The sequence below is a fragment of the Microcebus murinus genome, chromosome 10, assembly GCF_040939455.1.
Source record: "Microcebus murinus isolate Inina chromosome 10, M.murinus_Inina_mat1.0, whole genome shotgun sequence".
NCBI classification, from domain to species: Eukaryota; Metazoa; Chordata; class Mammalia; order Primates; family Cheirogaleidae; genus Microcebus; species Microcebus murinus.
In genome coordinates, this window is record NC_134113.1 from 84,486,963 (window position 1) to 84,514,641 (window position 27,679).

The window sequence follows — 27,679 nt, forward strand, 5'->3', positions numbered from 1 at the left end:
TAATTATTGCTCATGCATTCTGGGTGCACAAAAAATTTATTTTCTAGCCACTTTTTATTTTAAAAGATTCAAAATCGCAGATATGGCAAAAAGATCCCCTGATGGTTTTGGTTGCACATGTGGGACCCCAGAATTTAAATGTTATGATCTAATCCTTTAAATAAAATAGATACTATAAAAAGATATGTCATGATAATCCTTGTAGCTTTGATAGCATGGTATCCCAACTTGAGAAACATGGTTATAGGCATGCAGATGTTTTTCTACTGATTGTCTTTCAACTGATCTGAAAAAAAGTTGAAGAACATTTATATTTATCTGACATTATCAAGACTATAGGAGTTGCATATACAGAATTTTTTTCCCCATATGACTTGGCATAGTTGTGTCTTTGGGAAGAGCAATCATTATGCAAGAAATCAACTTTGTTCTAATACAAACTTACCAGGTCTGCCCATGATCTTAAGAAAGTTATTACTGAATGACTTCAATTGTTGCATCTATAAAACAAAGTTGAAATCTAAACCTTGCTATTTCCCAGGGTTGTTGATAGGATCAAATGAAATAACATAGGAAAAGTCTTTGGAAAAGAATAGCCTTGTGCAAATATTATTTCAGAAAGCATACTATAAATAAGTAAAGAAATAAATGCATATGAAGATAGCAAACCATGGCATAGAGGAATACAAGGGAAAACAAACAGATTTTTGATTCAATGGAAACTGACTGTAGTACTTTCTTGAACTCCTGTAAGAGGGTTATTAGATAGGGACTAGGACAAGAGGCAGATTTAAAGTTTATTTTCTTTGTTTTTTCCCCCTTTCTCTTGCTTTACATTTTAGACATTGGCTGGAAGACTTTAACAAACTTAAAGGTCTTTGATGTTTTCCAAGTTGAGGTTTCAAGTATTCAGAATTCACGCTACAAGGTCAGCGAGTCTTACATAAATGTCATCACAGGCGCCTAACATCATACAAACAAGAATTTCAGACTCTGTGGCCTTGGCTATGAATTGGTCATTCTTATAACTTCTTATGGAAGCACCTTACAGAATTGGCCAAATGAGCAAATGAAATGAAAGAACTAGGGAAGGGTTGATGGACTAGTCTTACAAAGTGATATACCAGTAAATGATATTCCAGGTTTCTATTCCCATTCCCAAAGCCAGCTTATTTTATTGATGATAGTAAAAGGAAATGATGAAATCACATGCAAAGCAAGAAAATAAATCTTAACTTGCAAAAAGATAGAAAAATCAATAGTGATAAATGGTGCTATAATTAAGGTTACAAAAATGGTGCTATAATTAAGGTTACAAAAATCTTTAAACTGTAACAAAAGTTTTAAAAATAGTAAATAATTTTAATCTAGTTGCTTGTTAAATAGTTGGAATATAGCAATTGCAGGCAATGTATAGGGTCAGGAATACCAGTGAGGATTAATTGGTGCACAGAGCCATTGTGAGATAACAGCTGTTATGAAGCAGCGCCATCTGGACTATTTATCTTTTTAAACTAATGATTTTTGGTACTCTTGGTGTCTACATTAAAATTTTCCAGTGCTTTTAACCTTTAGACTGATAGTCTCCTGAAGGGTTCAAAATATATTTTTTTCAAAGCTAAGGTATACTCTGACTTGATCTTTAGGCAAATTAGGCAAATTCTCAATTTACCTTATATATTAATAATTCAAAATCGGAGTTTGTCCTATTGCAAAAATATACAACAGCAACCAAGCTATCTGTCAAACCCAGTAATGATTGTGACTGGGCCATGCAACTTAGAAAGTGCAGATATTATAAAAAGCTGTTATATCTGCAGGTGAAAAAAAAAGTAGTTTATAAAGTTAATTTAGTTCAGATTAATTATTATAATTAATTTAAAACTAATGGGAGACTTTCACAATGAGAAGAGAAATTTCACTTGTTTTAATTTGCATTTCTCTTTGAATCTGTTTTTTTAATTTAGGGAAAGTTGGACTTCTTGACTGGTACCTTGTCTTGCTTCTGTGTTTTTCGCCTTTAGGAGTGTTTATTTTTGTAGGTATCAGTGGTTAAGCTACGGCAAAGGAAAACATGGACCCTTAGTTGTGGAATTACAACAATCCATGACATGACAATTTTCAGAGTAGCAAAATAATAATAATTAATAATTATTATCAATAATATAATTAATTAATATAATATAATAATATATTATAATTATATAATAGTATATAATGTATATTAATTATATTAATATATTATTATAAATAATATAATATTTAATAATATAATAAATAAATAATATATATTATATAATAAATAATATATAATATTAATATAATATTATTAAAATATATTATATCATAGTTAATATATTATTATATTATATTAATTAAGTATATATTAATTATATTAACATATAATTAATTAATATTATTATTAATAATTAATATTAATAATTAATAATACTAATACTTATTATTATTGAGAAAATTTAATGATAAAATAGCCCAGGAATTTGCATCTCTGTCCCATGTTTTCTTTTCAATTTTGAAAAGAAACTCAGGATAAAACCACCGAACTATGTTTTGAGACATTTGAGCATAAAGAGTCTTGTCTCACCCTCTAGTTATGAGAAATAAATGAGGAATGAGGGGAACATTGAAATTTTGGCACTGTGTCTGCAAAGCCTCAGTGGCTCAGGGACTCCAGCGTCTGTGTCTATGATGTGGAGTCCAGGCTCACTGTCTTTGGACACCGTCAACATTTCTAGCTGCTTCAAAGTTGTGCTTGTTGGGCAGTCACTGTGCCTGTCCTGCTCAATGGCCTCTCCCAAGACTGTTCCTTCTAAAGCTCAAAGTTCAGAGAAGAATCTCTAAGCTGAGTTTTGTAAAGAGGTGGACCATGATGGGGATAAGGATGGGAAACAGAGCCCGTGGTGGCTTTGCGTGAAGGACCCTGTCCCACAAAGACAAAGGCAACTAGTTAAGCCAATTAGACAGCCTCTCTCTGGCATTAATACTAGAGAACACTAGCTATTAGGCAGAGACAAATATTAAAGTGTAGGCAGAGGTAAAAAGAGTAGAAGGTCTATGTTTCTATTAGAAACTAGCCAGGCCCTATTGGTTTCTGGGATTTGTTAGATTACAGTCTGAGTCCACGTATATCTTTTATCCTAAGGCCACCAGATAGAAACACCCTGGCTCTTGCTACCGAAATTATTCACTAGTGCAAATCATTTGTTTCTTTTTGTGGGGTTTTTGTTTTGCTTTAAGCTGGCTTCAGTTTTAGCCGGAAAACAGGAGATCTTGTATTTATTCAGCTAGAGAATCTGCATGGCAGGCCAAACGGAATATCTGAGAATACATGAAAAATTTCCTCTCCTACTCCAGAGGGAGGAAATGGATGAAATGCAAAGCACTCTCTGTATGTGGGAGGGGAGGTAGGCAGGGAAGTTTATGCTTAATGATCCCAGTCCGGTCTGTGAAATAGGTTATCTGTTTCTAAGGAGAGCTAACCCGATGTTTGAGAGTGATTGAAATTTCTGAAATAACCCATTTGGACAGCATTTTAATGGATGGTTGCTTTTGTTGCCTAGCAGTGGGCTCTGCAGAGATATTACATGAGAGTATCAATTTGCGGGGGACTGAGTCATGATACTTTCTTGATTCTATTCAACAGCACTCAGCTGTAAGGGGAGAAGAAAAGAGTAAGGGAAACAGAGGGCAGTTGGCAATGATGTGAAAACCTTTTGTGGCCAGCAAACCAATTTGATTTTTATTTTCCCTCTAAATATCATTAATTGTAATTCAATTTTGAATGCCACAGGGTGTGCAGCACCCTCTGAAACTCTTATGATCAGCTCTTGACCCAGAATGTACATGTTCGGGTGCGAGGTTAGGATCCTGTGTTGTTCATAGATAGAGTATACACTCCAAGAGGCAGGAAAAGCCATCTCTTCCTTTCGAGTTTCAAACAGGGTCAAGAGAGGCAGCTTCTTAATGCTAATGCTGCAGGCAGAACCAGGGTGCTTAAGGCAGCCACACATTCTATGTGTCAGATGGCTCAGTCTTCACTCAGGACCCCAGTCTGTGAGCAGGGGGGAGAGGGTGGATTCCATTTTCTTCTTTTGAGCTGTGACTTAGTAGTTATGTTAGAATACGCAGTGGCATAAAACCCTTTTGGACTATCAGAACAAAGAAACAGAGCAAAGAGTTAAAATACAGGGGCTCATATTATATATATATAATTGTATATATAGTTACATATAAATACACACATGTATAAATAAATATATATTAAAGTTAATGACACTTATCAAAGCACCAAGACCAATGATGCAACCATCACAGAATTTGTGGTGTTTTTCTTTCTTTTTTTTAGTGAATTATATGTGATGAGGTTTACACTTCAGGTGTCTCCTTCTTAAGTTTTAAAATCCACATGATATCAGAGATTACAGATTAAAATAACAATATTATTCACACAGGAAAGTAAACAACTCCACATGATTTTTATTTGAATTGTGAATATCGTGTCATTTCAAGTTGCATGAAAGTGTTCTTTTTAATCAACCCAGGCTACTTTCATGAATTCACTCCATTTATTGTTTAAGGATTTACAAAAGAAATAGTGTATAATTTGTTTTAGAAAGTTAGAATATATAAACAATAGATTGTAGGAAGCATTTCTGAGTGGTAAAGAATCACAGCTCATGCCTATAATGCTAGCACTTTGCGAGGCTAAGGTGGGAGGATCACTTGAGGCCAGGAGTTCGAGACCAGTCTGAGCAAGATGGAGCCCTCATCACCACAAAATAGAAAAATTAACTGGGTGCAGTGGTACATGCCTGTAGTCCCAGCTACTTGGGAGGCCGTGGCGGTAGGATTGCTTGAACCTGGGAGTTTGAGGTTGTAGTGAGCTATGATGATGCCACTGCATTCTAGCCCAGGTGACAGAGCAAGACCCTGTCTCAAAAATTAAAATGAATAAGTAAAAATAAAAAATCCCAGCCACAATCAATGACCATTTCTTGCCTCACCACAACAGGTTCTCATAGTGCTTGGCGGGCTGTGTGGCAGAATAGATAGATCCCCAGCATGTGACATTTCCATGCACTAGCCATAAGACTTAGAGAGGAGTCAGACAACAAGCTATTTGCACATGAAACCACATCTAAAAATAAAGGTATGTAATTGAGACTTTAAGATAAAATATACTAACTACTGAGACAGGCTCTTGGAAGTTAAGGGAGAGTGAGACTCATGGGATATTTCTCTGAGAAGAGAATAAAAAGAGAGAGTGTCTCAAGGTACTGGGAAATTAACCAAAACAGAACAAGGAAGGAAGGCGACTGCTGGAGAGTCAAGCCAAGTTATCCCATGGGGGTTTCCCAAGGCAGTGGTTACTGATCAAGAGCCAAACACCCAGGGGACTGGTGGTAGTCGGGCACAGAGATAATAGTCCCGGGAAGGGACTTCTGTCCTCTGCTGAGACTCAAAATATAGTCAGGATGTGAGGATTAGTGCCCGAGGAAGGGTGAAGAATATATGTTGTTCACACTGCAGCCAGTGCAGGCTCTGAGGACCACTGGGAAGACTGTGGCCTGAATAATGAAGCAGCACGTTCCAGAGCCTGACCTACAAGAGGTGACATTGAGTATACAGGCCAGTGGTTAAGACCCGTATTCTGGAGCATGACCTGCCTGCATGTGAACTGTTGGCTCTGGCTCCTGCTGGCTGTGGCTTCTGGCAAATTGTTTAAGTTCTCTGGGGTCTCAACTCACCAATTTAAAAATGTAGATAAAAATATACCTCATAGGGTTTTTTATGGTGAATAAATATGTTATTGTATGGAAAGGTCTTAGAACAAGGCCTGGCATACAAGAAGCACTGTGTTAAATGCCCTTTACATACTCAATATTTGATGTTTAAATTGTATTTTCTGTTTAATAAATTTCACATTTCAGATATTCTTATAAGTGAGGACGTGGGACTATGTCCCCTGCTTTACTTGGGAGAGATTGCTGTAACGGATCTATATATTAATTAAGGTGATATACAGGACAGTATGTAATTCTGTGATAAATTAAGTATAGCACAAAGGATGGCATGTTCTGTAGAATTGTAGAAGATGAGAAGATCACTGAGTACTGGAATAATCAGAGAAGTTGTCCAGCGTATCAAGGGATGAGTGGGACTAAAAGTCCAGACTCCCCTCTCTTTCAGAAATTTCATGATTCCATGGGAGCATTTCTGGGAAGACTGGAAAAGGGAGTCAAACAGACAAAGTAGGAAGAAATGTGCATTGAAAAAATGATCCACCCGGGGATAATTAGGGGGAGGGAAATAAAATTTGACAAAGACAATCAGATTATAAGGTCCTAGCAAGTAAAAGGCAGGAGATGGCACACCAAGGAAAATTACTGAACAGAGAAATGACATTTCCTAGTTTACATAAATCTTAACTCCATGCCTTTTAAGCCTGCTGTGGAGTTCTTATCACAAAGTTGTAGAAAGTTTACTCGAGGGAACGTACCATATCATATCCGCATGTGGGAAGAGTAGCCTGGCAGAGGGACACAGGCAGGATGACGGGGTCTAGCTTACTACTGTGAGATTCTGGCCTCAGATCTACTTCCCACATTAGTTCATGGCCTCTTGAATGGGATGAGTCACTCCAGGCATGCTCACCCACATCCAAGATTGTGCTCCTTTCTGATCTGGGTGTGTCAGATGCAGTAGAGAGACGGAAGGGAATGGGACTCTGGCAGACAAACAAAGCCTATTTACATTTTTCCTTTGCCCAGAGCCTGCGAGAACTTTTCTCATTCACGTCAATATATAGCCTTTCCTTTGTCCTTAAGTGTTAAGAGGGACCATTCGTAAGCTGCGGTGCTGTAGTTGCTCTGCCCAAACTCTTGATGCACCTCAAACACGGGCCCTGAAGCTCAACCATGAGTTCCTTTTCTCCACCTTCCTACCCCATCCAGACTCTTCTCCTGCCTCCCTGCCCAGCCCCACTGACACCTCAGTCGTTGTGTCTGCCAACCTGCAGCATGTTTCATAGGAAGAAGTCCCACTCAGATCCTTTCCTGAAGGGATAACTTGAGGGGGGCATTTTTGGTGCCCTGTGAACTCATCCCATTGGATGGAGCTAATTGGACCGTGAAAGGAACAAATTCCTGCTGACGTGGTCTCTGGAGCTGCCTTGAATTCTGAAGAACCTTCCAGGCTCTGTGATAAATGTTCTTCTGCTCTTCCTGAGACTCAGTGGTTAGCCTCTCCCTAGGTTTTCTCATACAAGGCAGCCATCCCCATTAGTTGAGATCACTTGAGAGTTCCTGATTCTTGAAACAAAGGGCCTAAAACACCTACCCGAGTCTTCAAACTAGGTCTTTGGCCACAGTCACTGTCAACTAATATTTGTGATTTTGTTAGTGGATATGAAATGCCTCTTTCAGAGGTAACTGTACTATTAAAGGGCATTTTTCAAGACTTAAGAAACCTTCCAGGCTCTCCTAATGAATCTCTAATGGTACACTTTCAAAAACTAAATAGCAGGAAGGTATTTTTTTTTTTTTTTACAGGAGCTCTGCCTGGTGTTCTGTATCATATCATTTGGTTTCCAGTATTGAATTCTGGAAAACCCCTGGAGCAGAAGGATCAGAACCAAGTCCCAGTCTGAGCTCTGTTTCTTGTTACTCTTGCTAATTGTGGGCAAGACCCTTAATTCTCTGGCTCTCAGTGTTCCATTTGAATGTTTATTGTCCAAATAAGTATTAATAAAACTATAAGGGCTCCTCCAGCTCTAATACTCTGTGATTCTGTCATATTGCTTGTATTCAACCACAAAGGCATTGGAGTTCATGAAACAGAAATCTGTGAGACAAGAGAAATCCTCCCAGTATATGGGACATCTCATGAGCCTCCCTGCATTCTTAGAATGGGGAGTAATTCCTTATTGTACATTCTGGAAAAGAGAGAGAGAGAGAAAAAGAAATACCTGGGAGACATTTTACTATAACTATCTTTTGTTTTCTAAAGCATATATTCTGTTAAAAAGAATTTACTGTGTTTACAAATTTCCAGTTGAAAATATTAGAGCAATTAAAAATTAGATTCAAATAAGATTCACTATTAAGAGGTTATAGGAAAGAAAAAAAATGCTGTTTTTCTTCATTTAAACTGTTTACTGGGATAATAATTATGGCAAACATTTATTGAGCACCTAAAATGTGCCTGGAATTATGCTATCCATTCAAAAAAGAAAATTCAAAAGGATCTTATAAAATGCACTGCCCTGTTGGCAATGATTGGGGTTCTAATTGATATTCATCATATCTGCTCAGACTTTCACCTTGATATACACTAGTGTTTTCTAAACTGGTTTAATAAAAAAATAGATTAAATGTGGAAGACAGTCATAGGTCTTTGACCAAATATTCCAATACTTGTATTGTCTTACAGATGAAAGCAGCGAGTCCGTATCTCATCCTAAATCTCTTTTTCTAAATTGTTTTCCTGGACATAGTTCAAGTAGAACAACCGATTTATTTATGTCAGCTTTTGCTCGTTTCAATGACCTCTTATTGAGCAATTTGTTAGATGAAGAGGCTGGTTAGCAAACAATCACACACTACAGAAACACTGACTAAGGCCTTCTGCTGGATGTTCACTGCCTCCCTTTCTGCCCTTTGGACAGGGGGGCATGGCAGCTTCATACCACTGACTGTTCAACCTGAGATCCTCTCAGATGTGGAACGTGTGTCTGTACACACACACACACACACACATGTGCAGGCTCACACATTCATCGCTCATCTTACTTGGTAAAATGACTTGTGGCTTCCAGGTCTGTGTCTTGTGGACGAAGATTATTATACACATATTTCAGGTCTTGAATTCCACTTAGCTCAGGCAATCCTGCATAGAGCATCTTGACAAAACAAGACAAAAAAAAAAAAACCAGAATAAATGCAGATAAAAATCAAACTTTCTTGGTTGATTCTACAGAGAGACATCTAAAACCTAAGTTTCCATGGCAATGCCTTTCAGTTCGTATACATGAATGAATACAAAGTCTTGCTTCTTAACCTCTCCTATTTAGTAGTAGAAGAAACAACAACAATAATGAAAAAACACCATAATTGGCAAAGTATTTATGGATTAATAATTCATTTTTATTCTCATCATAAACTGGTGAAAAAGGCATGATAAATTTATTATTCTGTGTCAGAATTTCTGGATCCACCATTTAGATTCTGAATGATCTTTGAACCTCCATTTTTCTCATTTCTAAAATAGGTATAAAAATAGCTAACATGTTCTAGAAGAATCAAATAGCTAATGAATGAGAAAGAGCTCTATGCATTACAAAATGTTACATAATATCCATTTTAAAGAAGAAAAGCATGATCCCAGAAAACCTGTCAGTTATGTGTACAGATCAAATAATGTGTAAGCACGATTTATGAGAACTCACCCCTCTGGTTCTTAATCCTATGTTCTTTCATGACTCTGACTCACACTATAATAACATGATTTTCCCTAGTTAAGTGGTGACTGTATTTATTAAAGATCATTAAAGCGATGAAGTTATTAAAGATAAAACCATACAGGTGATTTTCTGCCAATCTTTAGGAAGACACTTTATGTTGCAGTGTGGACTGAAGGAATTATATTCTCTTTAGTTACAGGCAAAAATTTTTTTGAGAAAATAATAGATTTTTCTAAAATGAATTTGAACTTTGCAAGAAAAGAAGAAGAAAATGTTATCAGTATCTCTGTGACGAAGATGATAAATTATTTCCTGCTCTAGAATAAAAGCACTCTTACGGTGAGAAGTTAAGAACAATACTGTTAATCTTAAAAACAAAGTGATAGAGTGAGAATATGGTTTTTGGAGAATGGGTGAAGTTGTGATTAACTTGATAAAGTTTAAATCAGAAAAAAATAATTTAAAAACTATTTTGAATTCCTACCCAGGCTGAAGGAGCAGCATAAATAGATGAACAGAGGGAAACAAGATGTCTTTAACACATTGACAGAAAAAAGTCTAGGATAGGCTTCTGGAACACAATATTATGTGGGTGACAAAAAAGGCATGAGGATGAAAAGGCACGTAGGGGAGGATATTTGGGGAATATTAAAAATTTTGGGCCAGGCGCGGTGGCTCACACCTGTAATCCTAGCACTCTGGGAGGCCAAGGCGGGAGGATAGTTTGACCTCAGGAGTTCGAGACCAGCCTGAGCAAGAGTGAGACCCATCTCTACTGAAAATACAAAGAAATTAGCTGGACAACTAAAAATATATAGAAAAAATTGGCCGGGCATGATGGCATGTGCCTGTAGTTCCAGCTACTCAGGAGGCTGAGGCAGGAGGATCACTTGAGCCCAGGAGTTTGAGGTTGCTGTGAGCTAGGCTGACACTACAGCATTCTAGCCCGGGAAACAGAGTAAGACTCTGTTTCAAAAAAAAAAAAAAAAAAGATTTTGCACTTTATCTTAAAGGCAAGAGAAAGCTCTTTAAATGTTTTCACATGGGAATAAGAGAACGTCTTAATAATTGTGTTTTAGAAAGATCGCCGTGTTTATGTATAGAATATGGATTAAAGTGGGGCCAAATAGGGGGCTAGACTAGGAGACCAGTCAGGAATGGAAATAAGTCATTGGATTTTAATACATGTTGGAAGTAGAACTGAGAAAACTGGGTGATTGATTGGATATATTGAGAGGGCTGAGATGGGGATCCAAAGCACACAGCTGTAAATTTTAGATTTCATGGTCATTAGCATATAAATGATAATTGAAACCACGGAGATGAATCAGGTAGTCCTAGAGAGTTGTCAACTGTCTCTCCTCATGGATGATCTATTAGCATCTTAAATCCATGACATCTAAATTTGAGTAAAGTCTCTTCTCCTATAAACTTTTCCTCCTTTTTCCTGTTTCATGTCTCCGTTTACCCTGCCATGACTGCCCACCTAACAAGAAACTCATGCCTTCTTTGATTTCTTCTTTTTCCTGATTCCCATCGTTCAGTCACTTAATTCCATTAAAAAACCCTCAACAGTCTCTTGGGTTCATTCTCCTTTTTCATTTGTAATTATCATCCTCCTAGTTCAGCTCCTTGTCTTTGTCTGGATTTCTTAAATAACTTTATTTTGTTGTTCTCCAATCCATCTCTTTAACCTCTGAGTTATCTGTCCAAAATCCAAGCTGGATGATAATACTCCCATCATTATAGACACGCAAACTTCCTAGCTTCTCAAGTGTCTATGTACCAAATGCTGAAATCCTTACTCTTTTCATAAAGCCATTCATAATCTAACTGTGACCTATCGTTTCGCTTTTATCTTCTATAGACATCTCCATCTGCCCCACAGACTGGGTACACTTGATTAGCCTTATTTCCAATACGTCATGTCATGCCCATGCTCATTAAACCTCCACACATACATTTTTCTCTCAGCCACAAATGTCTTTTCTCTCCCTCCTTGCTACTGAAATTCTTTTTCCAGACTCAGCTTAAATGCTTCTTCCTCCTTAAAGCATCACTGGTCTTCCTAATGAGATTTAGTGATTGCTGTCTTTGTACAATTATATCTTGGTTCTACTTTACAGTATTTATTACTTCCTAGCCTGTGTTTTGTTTATGTGCATGTTTATCACATTAGATTTTAAGTTCTTTGAGAACAGGAGCTGAGTTTTTATTCAATGTTGAATTGTCTCTATTGCCTAACATGGTGCTTTGTAAATATTAATAGTTGGATTTTAATAAATGTCTGTGGAATAATGAACACATGAATGAATGAATGAATGAATGAATGAATGAAAAAAATATCTGATGCCATTAGGCATTGAAAACCTACAACTAGTAAATTCAACACTGACTACTAAACTTAAACAAAATCAACCATAGGGAGACACATACCCAACAGCAAGTATTAATAGAATCTAGGTTAGGTTTTATTTGATCAGTTCTGTACTTAGAGTTGCAGAGGCATCTTTGTGCTTACTGAGGCAGATTTTTTCTTTGTCATCCATTTTCTAAGAACAGCCTTTCTTCTCTACAGTCTGAATTGCATTCTAGTTTCTCTGGATACCCTGGATTCATACCTGCTTAGTTAGGACTCTGCCAAACATTTTCTTAGGAAGTGGACCTTCTACTTATTCCTTCCCCTACACACACTCACACACACACACACACACACACACACACACACACACACACACACACACTTTGCCAAGTGCATGCAGACTAACCAGATGAACGTAGCTCTTTCTCTATCATGTGGCTGACTAAAAGTAACAAGTGCCAACTTCACTCTTATTAAGGATAGCCTCATAGCTGGGTCCACTTAGTCATGTCTGCTCTCCAACCTACAGCCATGTCATGTTGTTCAAGTGCATCCTAGCCTAGAATGCATGGTAATAAGTTTAATTGGGGCAACAGGAAAGGAGAAGGTGGCTAGAACACACAATGAACAGACACAGGTAATGAATAAACATCTCTTTTTAAAGGACAGGGACATTTTGAAAGTTTCCACTTTTGTTCTCCTCTTACTAAGTCCAAATCTATCTTGAAAGTTATGCTTAGAAAAGCAGACATTCTTCCCTGCCACATAGAGAAGTTCGAAAGATTTCTGCTGGGAAATATTTGATATAATAATGGGTGTGATAAACATTTTAAACTGGGTGAATGGTCTCTGTGTTCTTTGGGAGCCTTCCATAATAGTTTATATTGATTTTTTAATGAGAGAGAAAAGCTGATGAAATACAGGCTTTTATTTCAGTGAATTCAGCCGGCAATACTCTTGGGTTGCCTACAGATGTTGCTTTTAAGGAAGATGGGAATTTCATGGATTATTTTTTCCTTGCTTTTCCCAGGAGTAAATAAAAAGCAATGTGAATATTTGGAAACATGAGGCTCTCTACCAAGGATGAACCATTAACTCCATACCCACCAAATACTTGGGCTCTTAATCCTGGGTACTGACCATTCACGGAAGATAGATTTTATGACCCATGTCAAATATTTCTCTAGCTGTAACTGGGTCATGGGTAGTAGATTGAATTCTTTTTAAAGAATTTAACACAAAATAGTTTGAGATAGAAAGGAGGGCTAGAGTCCATACATATGTAGAAAATCATCATTCACAAATTTAAACTTGGTTTTTATGTTACAAGAAGCTTTACCAGAGAAAGTGTGGCCTGAAACCTTCACTAAACATGTTGGTTATCTACTGAGTCCCATAAGATATTCACCTGAGAAGAAGGAAATTGAGAGGTAAACAACCAGAAGCTGAGGTAATAAACACTGCTGTTTACATATATTTATTCATTGGTTTAATTGGTCCACATTGCTTCCTATCTTTACTTCAATTTCTGTGAGAGTCTAAATCTAAGATTTACTAACATTTAGTGCCTTCCATTGCCACATTTTCTCCCTTAGCCTAAAAGTTAAGATTTGAATAACTAGACAGTGGGGAGATGTTTGGATATACTCTGTACCAGAAAGTTTCAACAGCTGATGTTGATATTAATTATGAGAAATTATTTCAATACTTATAATTAAAATACCATATATATCTACTTCTTTTGAGTGAACTAATATGACATAAACTCTTTAGTGATTATTTAATGTATTATGACTCATACACTGAATATTTTTTAAGGTATGTAGAAAAGTTTGTTAAACAAGAGTAAAGAGCCCACCTATAGCTTTATGACTCTATTTTTTCAAAAAGCTGTCTTTTCACGTTATTTTAACATGATCAATCACCATGAAGCCTAATTTTTAGTATTACCTGAGAAGCAGCATAAATATATTTGTGCTTTTCTGCTTTGGCTTTATTTTGAAATGTCTGTGGCTGATTAAAGCAGATGTCAGAATTTGGTCCTACTCCTCATATGCAGTTATTTATAGGATTATAGACATTTATTTGTTTATTTTCCCCACACCGCTGACAAGATTGTAGACATTTAGAAATGCTGGACACCTCAGTTACTTGTGTAAGCAAATTTTACCTTCCTCATTGAATTGACAGTCTTAAGTCTCTGACTGGGTCTCATATGTTAATGTATCCTCTGCAGTTTCTGGCCCATAGCAAGCACTCAAGAGCTCAAGGATTCATGAGCTAGAGCCTGCTAGAGTCCAAAGGGACATTAGAGTTGACATTGCCTGCATGTTTATTATATAAATGGAACCAAGGTCGCAGGTTAATCCTTGTGGAGTTTTTTTCTTTCTTTCTTTTTTTTTTTTTGTAATATGGACACAGATTGTAAACCATGAGCCATCTCATAATTGCAATATGGCTTTATAGAATTGGGAGACAGAATGCAGATCTACTAATATGAATAATTGACTATTACACTTAACACGAGAAGAAACCAAAGTGTCTTTGTATATAAAGGACATGTTTATAATATTTTCAGAAATACTTATTTTTCAAGGCAGAGTGAAGAGAAGTAAGGTAAATATGTTGTTTGAAAGTTAAAACAAGGATCCATATGAAAACTTCATTGCAACAAAGCTAACATTTATTCAGCGCTACTCAATAAAACTTTCTTATAGTGTTTTAAAACTTATAGTGTTTTAACTTTCATATCTGTGCTGTCCACTATGGCACCACTAGCCACATGAGGCTATTGAGCATTTAAATGTGACCAGTGAGATTGAGGTGTGAAATTTTTAATTTTATTCAATGCTAATTAATTTAAATTTAAATAACCACATGTGGCTAGAGGATATTGCATTGGTCAGTGCTCTTGTAAATTAATAAGGATCTAGTATAATAACATAAATCAATTGAACCCTAGTGAATGGCAGATACTATGCTAAGTGCTTTATATTAATGATCTATTAGGGTTGTTATTATGAAATTTAAATTAATTAATACACATAAAGCAGTTAGCATAGTTCCAGGTCCGTGCAAAGAATTCACTATTATTCAACAAATAGATGCTATTATCTTCATTTAATATGTAAGAAAATAGAGTCTTTTAAGATTTACGAGCATACCTTGAGGAATTTAGCCAGTAAAATGCCAAACTAGGATTCAAGCTCAGAGAGGCCTAACTCTCAAGTTTGTGCCTTTAACAACAACTACTAGGAATTATTGTCATCTGAAAGCTCTAAATGTTGTTTTTGATTGACTGCAAATCCTATACTAATGGACCAAAGATATGTTTTCCTCCTATAGTTTGCTGCAATTACTAGTGTGTATGTATGTGCCCAAAGGAATCACTGTATCTTTTTCCAGAAGATACTTCTATCTGATTTCTCTTTCCTCACCTGGCCTATCTGGTCTCCATCTCTTTAGACTGGACAGTGGGATGAAACATTAAATTTCCCCCTGTTGGTCAACACAGAGAATATAGGACCATGACTCAGTAGACCAGATGCATACCACTAAACATACTAGTCTCCAGGTAAGTTGCTAGCAAGTCACTGTACATTTTGACCCCCAGTTTCTTAATCTGGAAAACATACAAGTGATCAAAGTTGTAGATTGGGATAGGGAGCTAAGGAAAATACTTGTCTGGTCTATGCCATTAGGCTGTCATGACATATAAATGAGATAGTATTTTTAAAGCACTTTTGAAAAATCTCAATGCAGAAAACAACTGAAGGCATTATTTTGAAAATTATTGTCCTTGAAATTATTGTCCTTGAAATTATTGTCCTTGAAATTATTGTCAAAATATACTGGGATAACTCCTGAATGCATCGATGTTGTTGTGAATAGGAATGCTTTAGACAATAACTGTGAACTAAAATTAAATTATTAAGAAGTGTCTTTATAAGTTGTACAATGATACTCTTAGTTTGTTCCTTCCTTTCTGTTTTGAATGGCTCTTTGGGGAACTCCAAGCCATTAGCAAAAATAGACTACTGAAACAGAGGCATAAATGAAGCTTATTATTTTTGTTATTTTCTCAGGGGACTTACCATTTCCAGCAGGTTCAAGAGCAGTCGGCTGTGCTTTCTGACAATATTGTAAGCTCGACAGCAAAGCTCCACAAAATCTTGGAAATGCTGTGGGTTTTTCCCACCCTCTGTAATAAAGTACTCCATCTCTGAAGTAAATATAAAAGGGGCTCGGTCCCTATAACAAAACAATAGCAATCATAAGCAGGAGGAGAGGTAATTTGTAAGGTTAAAGTAGGCAGTTATGACAACTTATTTCCATTTGAATGTTCTTGTTATTTTCTATCTACTCTAATAAATGCACCCTTTTCATTGTGGGACAGCTGAAGAAACTTATAATTGTAGGCTTTGAAGAACTGGGCTGCATCAGAAAGGAAAGGATAAGATATTTTACAATGTCAACCTATACTGCCACAATTGTTTAATTCCAAATTACATTTGGATGGGAATATTATCCATTAAAATAATATAAGGGCCAATTAATAAAAAAGTGATATTTATGCAAAGAAAGTATATTTACTACTAAATTTTGAAATGACAGAACTGATGCATTTATATTAATATACTTACATTAACAATATTTTAAAAGTACATTTTTTTTTCTTTATAAAATATACTGACCCTTTAGGAAAAAAAGCTTTTGGTAAAGGCTAAGTAAGATATTGTAATGACAAGCTCTTTCAGAAAGCAATCTATGAAAAAAGCAGATGTTAAATGCTTAGTAAAGGGGAAAAAAGATAGCTATTTTTTGTTTCACAGCAGAACCAGTAAAAATACTGATCAGAAAGGAGGAATATAAGCATAGCATGTTATTAAGTAAGTGATACTGCCCCCTGTAGTCTCAAGGATAGAAAAACAGGAAAACAAAGGACAGAAGATGGTTCTGTCTCCCCACTTTCATCAGTTTTTCTCATGTTATTTGAGACACGGACAGGCCTGAGATGAAGTGATAGCATCTCTAACAGAGACTAGCAGAAAAAGGATTGGAAATATCTCTCTTTGCGAGGTCTCAATAATTAAATAAGGAAACAATGATGAGACAGTTTTTATACCAATTTGACCTCGGATCTTCCAGAAGCATTAGAGATGGGAATACAGTTTTGAGTAAGAAGTTATTTAAAAAATAAAGATTTTTGAATAGATTGAAATAAAACATGTTTTAAATTCAGCCTAGCAGTCTAGATATAAGTAAGTTTAGAACAAGTAGTAAGTGAAAAAATCATTAATTATTGACGGAGCCTCTTAGTTCTTTTTTTTAAATAATAAAAAATAATTGTTTTCTTGTTGCTTTGCTTCATTATTTTAATAAACATATGAGAGAGTGGAAAACTGACTTAGTAAACCAGGCCTTTCAGAAGTATGGATATTCAAATCAGAAAGCCACCATTCGGGCACTTTATGGCAGATCTCGGGCTGTAGATTCTAAGTGCAGACAAGTTGTTTTAAAGAAAATAAATAACCAAGCTTTCTTTGGCTGTGGTTATTTTACATTATTTTATTTTAAAATTTTATTTTGTAATCCATGCTACTATTGAATGTCCAGGGAAGAGATTGGAATACGAACACTTTCATTCAGCTTTATATTCATTCATTCATTCATTCAACAAAATTTATTGAGCACCTACACTGAGACATGTGTCTCAGGGATCAGGTCCAAATTCTTAAATTTTTGCTCAAAATCAATCTTTTTATATTTGGCCCCCATTGACTTATCCAACCTGTATTCTCTGAATTCACTTTACAAGTTCTATACTTCAGCCAAGCTCGGGAGATGTTGAAGACATGAGATAATAGCATAGGTTCTAATCCTGGACCTGCTATGTCCCAATTTCCTCATCTCTGGAATGGATGTATAATACCTCTCGCTCTTAGAATTGCTAGATGATTAACTGAGAAAATGTACATAAATGCCTATGACACTAATGAGAAGGCGGCACATTTGTGAACTACTGTGATTAGAGAGAGGCTGTATGCAGAGAGCACAGACTATAGGTCCTGTTGGCTGGGTTTCACATCACAGTTCTGCCACTCCCTGTTCTGTGATTTATTTTCTCCATCCCTTTATTTTATCCCATCCTTACTTTAAGGTTTAATTTACTCCCAGTTTATCCATGTGTAACATCTCTGGTTGCATAAGCCCTTAAGTGGACCTTTCAATTTGGTAGCATGTTTATATATCACTCACTCATGTAGTCATCACTCTTGCAAGCATTTTGGTAGCATTTCAGCAATATCCCAGACGTTCATAATCAGTTTTCCAATAATTTTCCTGCCTATTTTCTATGTTATATTTACTATATTGAGTGGAACTTTGGAAATAATTGTAGAAGAGTCTTAATTTTTACAACTTCCTGAAAATTTGTCTTCTAATATGATGAATATGCTCTTTTCTCTTTAATAGGGAAAATTGACTTCTCTTGAAAAGTTTCTTCAGTCATGCTCAATTTCATGAAATACATTTCCTTCTATGGTAACCACCATTATAAATCAGATGCAGAAACAACATAACAGAAGGTCAAATACACAAAGGAAACACAGCCAAATTAGAAAAAATGTAAAGTAAGAATATTGAAGAATTCAAATTTTAGTTTGTGCTTAAACATTATCATAGTCTAAATTTTCAGTGGGTTCAACAAAGTAAAAATAATGCATCTTTTCTATATGATTTTCATGGCTCACTTCTGAGAAATTTTTTAAAAACTCAGAATTACACTAAAATTTTTCTATAAATGAAAAGAAACCTGGGATATGAAACAAAAATCCTATGCATCCAATAAGCCATAGAAGTTCTAGCTGTGATGTAGTCTATCAGCCCACTGAAAGGCAAACCTAAACCTAGGTCGGACCATTATTATATCAGATTCTATCTCCAAAATTTAAGCATTACTTATAAATCTGAGGTATAAACTGGTTGTGGCAAGAAGGAAAATTGGAAACTATTTGATGTCTCAGAGTTTATACCATTATTACACTCTGAATTACATATTGAAAAATCTCTCATTTATAGCCATATAAATAAACTATAGAAATTTCTTAATTGGGACTACTCAACATTTTTTTCCCCTCTAGATTAGTGATTTTACCATTGCCTGCCTATGTCCTACTTGTTCTTGTTTCTGTACTTTTCTATAAATTGTTTTCTACTTCTGAGCATTCTTCTCTCCCCCCGCCCCCGTCTCTCCCCTGATGTTCTAATACTGACTTAGAGATCAAGATCAAAAATCTTTTCTTACAAGAAGTCTTCTCTAATTAACTTATTCCTTGTCAGAATTTTTTTTTCCCCAAATGACCTGTATGCTTTTCTAGGGAAAAGGAAATATTCCACCACCTTCTCTTTACACAGTCTTAATGTGTGAAACATTACCTTGATGGTATTCTATTATATGCAATAAACTCAACAGTAAGCTAACATAGGCCATATAGGAAAGAGTTTGTGATAATTTAACATTTATGGAAAAAGGCCATATGAGCAAACTTATTTATTATAATTCTGTCATTATGTTGTCAAAGTTAATGTTTTTATTAACTTATGATCAGTTTTTTTATCTGAAGTTATTATTCTGTAAAAGTGCAGAGATTGAATATTTTATAAATTTCCAGTAGGGCTGAAAAATATATATATTTGGAGATAAATAAATTCATTTGATAAAAGAAACAGTAGGATGGCTAATAACTTGCTGTTTGCTATTACTTTTGTATAAGCTTCCCTTTTAGCCATACTGTAAACATAATCTCCTTGTGTAATCATTAGAATACCAAGATCATCATCATTAAGCACTTACAGATCACCATTGAGCTGAAGATACATAGAGTTTTAGAATATATCTCTGCCCATTAGGTGACTTGAAATCTACTCAAAAACACTCAAATGTTAGAGCATTATAGCTGTTTATCAACAAATATTTATCGAGCATCTATAACAGATATGTGCAAGGTTTGTAGGTGAGATTAAAGATTTTTAAAAATCAATGTCATAAAAGCACTATCAACCTACTGAATAATTACAGTGTTTTAAAAAGATTATAGCTATAATATAGACAAGTGTTTGGAACAGGGAAGTTATATATGAGTAGATAAAACAAGAAAGAGACCTTTATAGAAACTTTTGATCAGAGATGATAATAATAGCTTAGACTAGCATTGTGGCATATAGATACAGAGAAGTGGAAAGACGGAAAAAAATACTTTGAAGGGGAAGGGAACACCTCTAGCCCTGGCTTGGGTGAGGCAAAGTCATTACTTGTAACCAAAATGTTTATAGCCCTATACTATCCTGAAATTAAAAAAAGAAAAAGAAAAAGAAAAAAGTCCAGGGGATCTTTGCAATGGTTAGAATAGGAGGCACAAGAGGTGCAAGAAGAGTTTTAACCTTTTCTACTTGTGTAGCAGGAAGACTATAGTCCAACATTCAGAGTGGACCCAGCTTTGGGCTCAAGTTACATCTGCCTTTGAGACATATAAGAGCAGTTGACAATGAGGACACTTGTTTCTGGATCATAAAGAAAAAAATTTAGGTTGGAGGTAAAATTTTGTGAGTCAAACTTCTACTTCTGGGAAGATGAAATAGGCATATTTTTCCTGGTTTCTCCCACTCATCATACTAAAAACTTTGCCAATTGTATATAAAACAAACATAAGATGACTAAAGATGACTCTGAAAAGCATAAAGAAGAAGACAGACTACCTAAGGATATCAGGACTCAAGAAACAATAATGCGGGTGAGTTCTCCTGGTTGTCTTTTTGCCTCATAAATTCCAGACATGGAGGCGGAGAAGCAGAAAATCCAAAAATACCACTGGGTGTAGACAAAAAAGCCTGCTTTCTCTAGCCAAAGGACCAAAAGAGGCAGCCTAAAAAGACATAAAACTTTTAGGCAATAACCGCTCTCCTCCAGCCCAATTTCACAGAAGGAACTGTGATCCTACTCCTTCCCCACACCAGCAAAAGGTAAGGTGGGCAGCCTTGACTTCTACTCTTACCAGGCTGTAATGAGGTACCTCAGTCCCCCGTCAGGGTGCTGCCAGGGACAGCTGAGTAAGGAACCGGGTCTTAGTCGAAGGATAAACACATAGATCAACGGAACAGAATAAATAACACAGAAATACACCCACGCAAATATTAATATATACCCAACTGATTTTTGACTAAGATGCAAAAGAAAATCAATGGAGAAAGGATACCTTTTTGAACAGGCGATGCTAAAACAATTAGCCATATGTAAATATATGAACCTTAACCTAAACCTCGTATCTAAAACAAAAATTAACTTAAATTGGATCATAAACTTACATATAAAACTATAAAACTTTTAGGAAAAAACAGGAGATTTAGGGCTATGCAGGAATTTTTAGACTTCAAAACTTTTGCTTTGTAAAAAAACAATGTTAAATGAATGAGAAGGCAAATTACAGACAGGGAGATAGTATTTTCAAACCATGTAGCCAACAAAGTAATAATAGCATCTGACACACACACACACACACACACACACACACACACACACACATACACACGCACCCACACACGCAATGTATAAATTCTCAAAATCTAATGGTAAAAAATCAACAATACAATTAGAAAACGGGCAAAAGACATGAAGAGGCATTTCATGGAAGAGAATATAGAGATAGTAAATAAGCACATGACAAGATGTCCAACATCATTTGCCAGTATGAAAATACAAATTAAATCCACAATGAGATAGCACACACCTATCAGAATGACTGAAATAAAAAATAATGACAATACCAAATGCTGTCAAGGATGTGGAAAAACTAGATCACTTATACATTGCTGGTGGAGATGTAAAATGGTACAGCCATCCTGGAAAACCACTTAGCAATTTCTTAACTGGGCAGCAGGTAAGGGGGAAGCAGATGTGACTACAAAAGGGCAACATGAAGGATTGTGATGGTGATGAAACCGTTCCATATCTTGATTATATCAATGTCAACATCCTGGTGGTGATAGTTGTACTATAATTCTATAAGATGTTACCGCTGGGTGAAACTGGCAAAAGATTCATGGCATCTCTTTGTATTACTTCATACAACTGCATGTGAATCTATAATAAAACAATTTTGTGAGTCATCTGGATATAGATAGTAATAAAAGCCTTGGATGTAGATGACACCAGTTTGGTGGAAACTGTAGAGAAGAAAAGAGGGCTAAGATGAGTTTGGGGGAATCTAACTTTTTATGGCTTTGTGGAAGAAAAACATCCTGAGTTGGATACTAAGGAGAGAAAAAGTAGATGGTGATGATCCACTACAGAAGACAAGTGGGACCATGTGCCTACAATCCTGGGAGGTTGAGGCAGGAGGATCATTGAGCTCAGAGTTTGAGACCAGCCTGGGCAAATGGGCAATATAGCAAAATGCTGTCTCTAGCGGGTGGGGTGGGGGGGATAGCAAGTGAAGAAAGTATTTTAGAGGAAGGAATAGTCAACATGGTTTAGTCAACACTGTTGAAATTAGCAGACAAAATAGGCAAGATAAGGAATGAGTATTGTTAGATTTAGCACTATGAAGGTCATTTTTTATCTTCCTAAGTAATGAAGAGGAAAGCCAGATTGAATGGTTGTGGACTGAATGGTAGATAGGGAGTGAAGATCAAGAGCTCATTGACAACTCCTTCAGGAAGTTTGTGAAGGTGAGCAAAACAGTACCAAGACCGGGGGTTTTGAGGCAATGTTAGTTAAACTTAGGAGAGACAAGCTTATTTTAAAAGATTATTTGAAAAGGAGAGAATAAATATGCAAGAAAAAAATGAATTATTGATAGTATAACATTCATTGAAGGGTGAGAGGGAAATGGCTCAAAAGCACGGATGGAGGGATTGACTTTAGAAAGGAAAAATAGATCTTCTATTAGAACAGAAAGGAAGAAGCTTAGGTACAGATGTAAGTAGGTGTGGGAGATTTATATTGGGTAGAAAAGTAGACTCTGTTCAGATGGGTTTTATTTTCTCAATAAATTAAGAGTGTGGTCATCTGTTTAAAAGTAAGGAGGTGGTAGAAGTGGTCTGAGGTTTATCTTTGAGAGGATAAAGTACAGATTGTTGTGGACAGTGAAATAGTGAGATGGCCACAGAAATGTAGTGTCACTGTTGGGACTTGAGGATGGTCTATTTGAAACTGGTGACACATATTTGCTCTGTAGTGTGACTTTTTCTTACAGCACGTGGCTGCTGTGGTGTAGCACAGAGGAAGCAGATGGGTGGGTTATAGCACATGCTTATCTTCTGCCTCCACACTTTTATTCATAATATTCTCTTTGATGGCTGTCTTTCCCCTCTTTCCCATTTATTTAAGCCCAATCCTTACTGTAAAGTCCTGTTCACTTCCTCTTGAAATCTTTTTGCTATAACTACCTCTGACAGTGGAAATGCCCCTATCCTAAACTACATTATTAAGGGAATGAACAAAGCATGCTAATTAAATGAACTCTGAAATAGGTGACATACTCTATCCTTAAAATGAGCAGTGATTCATGTATTGAGTTATTCCTTAAATAAATATGTATTAATACCTATGCAAAAAATGAATGATATTTGATTTGTAAGTGTTGAACACATAAGCTATATAAAGACACAGTGATTCCCAGAAGCAATGTCCTCAAGTGTGAATTTTGCAGTCTAGATAGTATCACTGGGCTTCATTCTAAAAATTCAGTGTGGTCTTTGGCCATACTAAATTCAATAGGATAAATTCCGGTGGTCTCTGAAATTAGAGTCACACCTTACAAGCATTTAATTTATATTAGCTTAACTATACCTATTCAATTTTTTTAAATGTAAGAACAAATTAAAAGGTAGGAAGAAATTTTGCCTGACTTTTTACTGAAAGAGAAAAACGCCCATAGATGTTACTTTCATGCTTGGACTTAGGTTTTTCACACCTCTTGCAGGGCAATCATCTTGCAAGACATTTGATTGTTTTTTTAAAGATATGATTTTAATCTACATCAGGGCCATAAATGTGAGATAACTATGTCATCTGGTACTAACTAAAGAAACAGCCATCTGTCCCAATGCTGGAGAGAAAAGAGGCTCTGTTGGGATTATTGAGAAATGAAAATATCATGACATCTTCCAATGGTTCTACTACCTACTACCTAAGACTCTGAACAAGTTATAACAACTAAGCCTTCTTCCTGTCTTAGTTCTTCGTTTGTAGAATTGAGAAAATAACAGTACCTACCTAAAAGAGTTTCTGTAAGGGTTAATAAAGCCAATGCACACCAAGTATTTATGGGGTTTTAAGAGGTAATTTTTTACTATTTCCTTTCGAATCTGATTTCCTACACTTGATGAGGCAGCACCATACCAGAGAACTTGCTTTACACCAGGCCAAAGATAAGCTATATGAAAACCACAGTAGTTTGAGAAGACCTACATGTTTCAATGTTGGTGATGGAGGCAGAGGATATGGAGCTATGGAGAGTGGAATGGAATGACAGAGCCCTATCAAGAATTCATGACAGTAGAATCTGTCTGCTGGACCCTGAACATAGCTATTTCTTCCTTTTATACTGTAGTTCAGTCAATATTTCACTTGAGCAACTGATGAAGTCAGTAAATGGAAGTATGCAAACTTTAGTCCCAGGTTTGAGAGACTTGAATGTTTGAATAATATATTCATACCCTAAACTAAAATGTAAGACTCAGCAATGGGGCAAATTTTGTTTTAATTCTTGAAATTATTTTTATTAATTTTTGAATTTTCAAATGTTTTGATCCTAGGAAATATCATAGTGGCATTAAGATATATCTTTTTAAAGATTTCTAAAAGTTGCAAAATCCAATAATAGTTATTAACATATAAATAAGTGACTACAGAGTACATCAGAAAATGTTTAAGCTTACCCTTTTCCTAACATCATACATGACCTACATTTCAAAGAGCACATTTTGCTGTCCAACAGAAAGAACACAAATCTCTTATCTAATATTCATGTGTTAATTGAGAATGCAAATTTGGAGTCTCCATTGGATAGGATAGAACCATGGATAATTAGGCAGCACAGTAAACTTCATATGTGCAATATAACGAGAACATAAGGGTGCATGTATTGTTACAGAAAGAGCATTTAATGCCCTGTGAGATATCTAAGCTCTTGGCAATTATTAACTAAGGCGAGCCTTACCAATAATCTCTTAGGTGTAAAACACTTTTTTTTTCATGGTTCAGCTTCTTTTGTAAATGCATTGTGTCCTGAGTGAGATGCCTGGAAGTCCCTGATCTTTAACTGCTTAATAACTTTAGCGACTGACTCTGGAGTTCCTCTCAGGCTCCAGTACATCATCTCTCTTATTTGAAAAGAGTGGTTAAAACAGCCACCTCTTCGAAATTATCAGTCCTACTTCCCTAATATGTTGGGTCTGAGTTTATAGTAGAACAAGATTTCATTAGGATAGAGACTAGTCAGATCCTCCAAATCCCCATGTCTTTTCCCTTTAAGCTTGAGTTTAGAGGAAAGAGCCCAGCTATGCTTTGCATGGAATTCTAGTATATGCTTGGAGCAGAAGTTAGTCTGAAAATGAGGAAAAGATTATCAATGCTATAATACTCAGGTAAAAATTGGGTTTGGGGTATCACATTTTAAACAGGGGTCAGGTTCTAATATCTGATCAGAAGTGAAAATCAAGAATACCCTAAGTTATCTCTGAAAAACATTTATATCATCCATAAAGTTACCATATGCATGATCAAAATTTATGTATGAGTTGTGAAATGGACATATTATCTCTTACTAAGTTTAACACCGTAAGTTGTTTCCCCAGCAACAGAAGCAGGGCACTGTTTCTTTAGTTGGATATCAGATGAAGCTTTATACTAGGCTCATGATTAGAAGACTTCGTAGTCTTTCTTTAAAAGCTAGATTTAGAGTCAGGGCCGTGAGATGCTAATATTCACAGACACATTTTGCTTACACTGACTGAAAAATCAGCAATCGTCTTCTATCTTAAGCTTGCTTTGTTCACAATAGAGCGTAGGCTCATTGAGGGTGAGAAAGCAGGATCCTTATACCAAATAAGTTGGTTTTTTCTCTTCTTTTTCTCTCTTTTATTCCCTCTCTCTCACAAACTTTTCTTCCCTTCTAAACCATTCCTCACTCTTTTCATTTGAGAGTCTACAAAGTCTCTCTGTGAAGAACATTTATGTTTCTTTTCAGAGAAATTGTTCTTTTACTTATAACGGGGGGTGGTGGTGGTGGTGGATGGGTATAAGGGAGTTATTCAAAAGAAATCAGGCAATAAAATGCAGTGGAATGATAAAGTGAAACAGAAGAAGGAGAAATAATAGTGAGAAGATGGAAATGACAAAGCAAACTTTATGTCTTGAAATAGCCTATGTGAGAGTGCTTTGTAAAATCTATAGCATCATTTAAATGATAGCTGTAGTTTTCCTAGGATTGGCTTTGTGGCTGGCAGAAGGCTTTGTAAAACTTAATATGTACCAAATTAGAGTCTCATACCCCAGACTTCCACATGTAGAGTGACCATCAGATAAAAATATCCCTTGGCAAATTTCCAGTTAAGGGTAACAGAATATGGCAGATTCTTAATAATTTTATCTTCAGAAAAATGATTATATTGTTTCAGGTCAAGAGAAGTAAATTTGATGGCATTTTTAGAGTAATCCTTCAATCAACTGAAAGTGATGCTAGGTGCTTAGGATATAAAGATTAAAAGATATAAAGATTTCCTTAAAACATTCACCATTGGAGAGGTATTGGGAAAGTGTTTTCCTTCTAGAAAACTCACATGATACTAACTCCTGCTTTGAGCAAAAAGGAACTATTAGGTTTGTCTGTGAGTTTCCCGGTTCCCAGTGTCAAGAATGAGTATTGATACCATGTGGAGCCAATGACGAAGTGATTACAGACACAGCAATTTTATATAGTTTACCACATAAAAGAAAGAATGAAAGTACAGAAGGAAGCTACACAAGGCGAAAATACATTCCAGAGAGAGTGGAACAGGTTAGAGTGGGAAAAGACACCAAAGGTTGAGCACCTGCTGCCTTTTATAAGCCCACTAGGGTGTCTCGCCTTTCCCCTGGCAGGATTGGGTGTTGTTTCTTGCCTTTGGGGTGATTGACAGATTGGTGTTACATAAGAGATTACATAACAGGGTAGGTTATACAACAGTTTCTCTTTAGGGGCATGTGTCCTCCCCAGAATCCTTCATGAATCTCCACCCATGTTATGCTAATTAGATGGTAATGATCTCTAGGTCAGTTAAAGGTTACTAGGAAGTTTTTACTATGTATATTCCCACCAGGGAACAGCTCCTAGCTACAATTTAGTTCCTAGCTACAGTTCAGTTCCTGCTCTCCACCTTTGGCCACTTCTTTGCCACCTATTTACCCTCCACCAGACCTAACAGAACCACAATGTTCTAGGTAAACAATTATGTGAATAACAGACCGATGAGACTCATCTAATTTCAGAGAACACTACTACAGTAATTAAAGCATGTAGGGTAGGGGATCATTAATACCTATGTAGCATTTGGAACATTATAAATATTGTACTGAACCAGAATGATTGGAATAAGACAAAATTAATCTTTTAACCTCTCAAGGCAGCGGTCTCCACCCTTTTTGGTACCAGGAACCGTTTCATGGAAGACTATTTTTTCCATCTTGGCAGGGGCAGCGGAGGGGGAAGGGAGGAGGTGGAGCTCAAGCGGTGATGTGGGCAATGGGAAGCATTTGTAAATGCAAATCAAGCTTCCCTCACTTGCTCACTGCTCAC

The 27,679-nt window shown here is 36.2% G+C and overlaps 1 protein-coding gene across 2 annotated transcripts in view; it reads right to left on the bottom strand.

The window, feature by feature from the left end:
- The window catches only part of PIK3C2G (phosphatidylinositol-4-phosphate 3-kinase catalytic subunit type 2 gamma), a 388,390-nt gene that overhangs the window by 73,062 nt on the left and 287,649 nt on the right, over positions 1-27,679 (bottom strand). For both annotated transcript variants that reach the window (XM_076007629.1, XM_076007630.1), the window contains 2 exons: positions 15,938-16,094; positions 8,811-8,920 (listed from right to left, as the gene is read on the bottom strand). In XM_076007629.1, coding sequence (XP_075863744.1) covers positions 8,811-8,920; positions 15,938-16,094 — 267 coding nt within the window. The remainder of the gene's footprint in view (positions 1-8,810; positions 8,921-15,937; positions 16,095-27,679) is intronic.